This window comes from Medicago sativa, chromosome 2 (assembly GCF_051527215.1).
Source record: "Medicago sativa cultivar Bolivia chromosome 2, Bolivia_mono, whole genome shotgun sequence".
Taxonomy (NCBI): domain Eukaryota; kingdom Viridiplantae; phylum Streptophyta; class Magnoliopsida; order Fabales; family Fabaceae; genus Medicago; species Medicago sativa.
The window spans coordinates 73,736,108-73,738,226 of NC_140750.1; the positions used below are offsets into that span (position 1 = coordinate 73,736,108).

At 31.8% G+C, this 2,119-nt stretch overlaps 1 protein-coding gene across 1 annotated transcript; it reads left to right on the forward strand.

The window, feature by feature from the left end:
* The first annotated feature begins 237 nt into the window (after positions 1–237).
* On the forward strand, positions 238–914 carry LOC146950589 (uncharacterized). Its single transcript, XM_085746526.1, has 2 exons — positions 238–458; positions 563–914. The coding sequence occupies exons 1-2, from the start codon at positions 366–368 to the stop codon at positions 680–682; spliced, it is 213 nt and encodes a 70-aa protein (XP_085602652.1). The 5' UTR covers positions 238–365; the 3' UTR covers positions 683–914.
* The last annotated feature ends 1,205 nt before the right edge of the window (positions 915–2,119 follow it).

Genomic DNA, 2,119 nt, shown 5'->3' on the forward strand with positions numbered 1-2,119 from the left:
GGATAGAAAACCGTATACAAGCAAACAACTCATTTGAAATCGACAAAATTTAGCCAGAACTAGAAGTTACCAAGAAAAGATAGTTTGGTAAATACAACGAATATCTTAACCAAAACATATACAAATAGGTAATTTCACAAAAGAATGAGAAAAAAAGGAACAATGTGTTTTTGCCGCATAAATTAATTTAACCTACAATTCTCTCCTATATATATGCCGTCAAACCCTCCCCAAACTTCCGCAACCAAATTTCCTCTGTCTCTCTCTTCCTCTTTCTCTCTCTTCTTCTTCTCCACATATTCATTCACTCTCTACAAATTCAAGAAATTTCCCAATCTTCATTTGTTTCTCTCAAAACCGCCACAATGAAGAAATCCGGCCTCTTCGCCGCCTCCGTCGCCGCCGCTTCCGCCACCGCTGTCTCCGTTTCTTCTTCGGCAAATAACTCAAATCATCAGGTACATATTTTTTAATTTTTCTTCTCTAAACCCAAGATCTGAAAATTTATTCAATTTTCTTGAATTATATTTGAATTTGTTGTGTGAATTTGTGTTTTGTATAGGACGGTACGGTTGAAAGAAGAGGCCGTGATGAGAGATCTTCATCGTCGTCGACGGAGAAATTTGCGCCGAGATTCGATGGTTTGCGTTTCATAGAAACGCTGATAACTGCTCATAGATGAAAGAGGGGTTTGGAATTTTTCTTCTTCCTCATATGTTTCTTCGTCTTGTTGAACTTCTTGTGTGGTTTTGAGAAGAAGAAGATTTCACTTGTTGGAAATATATTTCTTTTTCGTTTTCTTTTAAGAGAAACAATATTTGTAATGATACGCGAAATTATTACTTGGTGCTTTTCTTTTTTGTAATCCTTAATGGGTAATGAAAATTAAAAGTATAAGATTTTGGATCGTTTAATTTTTGTTTATATTTTTTATTCATTCAATTTTATTTATTTATTTATTTTATTTTTTATTCATTCAATTTTATTTATTTATTTATTTCCCTGCTTTATATTATTTTTCTATGAAATAAATAAATTAGAGAAGATGTTTTTTTATTTTTTAAAAGTTTAATCAAGCACATTTTTTAAACGGGGAGGTTTGGGTTCAAACTTGCTCGTATCAAATGTTCATGCAACTTTTTGTTATGTGAATTGTACTTGATTGATCTCCAACGCTCTTGTGTATAGAAAAAAGTTCGGTTACAAGGTAAAAATATATTTGTGTCTTATATGTTGTCGACGAAGATTATTCACTGCTAAACTGTAGTAGAAATTTTGTACTTTTTGTACTTAAGAGGCTTAGATGAGACATTTTATGAACCTTATTAATAATTTACAAGTACGGTCCAAATGAAACTTATATGCAATATTGCAATCTATTGATTATTACAAAATTTCGGACTTGAAAAAAAGTCACTTCTTGTGTGAACAGAGTATTCAAGTAATCAACCGTATGTGCCAACTATAACCAGCAATTGCATGTGCCAGCTACAATAGGTCCCTTGATTTACACGGATCCTTTCTTCTTATGTTGATTTTAATAAAGTGGTGCACCGTCCACTTGTAGGTCCAAAGAAAGTGCATAATTGCTCGTTTGTACATAAAAAAAATAGATAGTTAACCCTTTGAAATTAGTTTTTTTGTATAGTATGCTTGAACCTGAATTAACCATATTACAAAAATAATTAGGCAAAAGTAAAGATAAAAGAAAAATAAAGTAAAAGTAAATTCCATGGCCATTTTAAATCTCTCTTTAATTTCATGTTTTGGAGAAATCCTAACGTTTGATTAGATGATTGGTATATGGAATTAAGAGTAATCCAGGTGGTACAATATTGCTTTTGCAATTGATTGTGATGGTTGCTTGGTATAATCCTCCTAATTATATGGAATATTCTCTTACGAAGTAAATTTTGTTGTTTGTGGTGATGGAGCAATTTTATAATAGTATTTTGCCACCGCTTGTTGGGCAAGCAGGGTTTGGTATATTCTTTTGTTTCTCGTGTTACAAAATTTCTGAATCTGATTCTGAAAATAACATATGAATCAAATAAGAATAAATATTTGGTTCAGGTAGTAAACAATGTTGAGTCTCTTAAACAAGTGATCGTGCATACAA

Bases quoted from the DNA above. Each gene is read 5' to 3' on its own strand.
- LOC146950589 (XM_085746526.1), top strand. From the start codon at position 366: ATGAAGAAATCCGGCCTCTTCGCCGCCTCCGTCGCCGCCGCTTCCGCC. The intron at 459-562 runs GTACATATTTTT...TGTTTTGTATAG, and splicing joins CAAATAACTCAAATCATCAG to GACGGTACGGTTGAAAGAAG.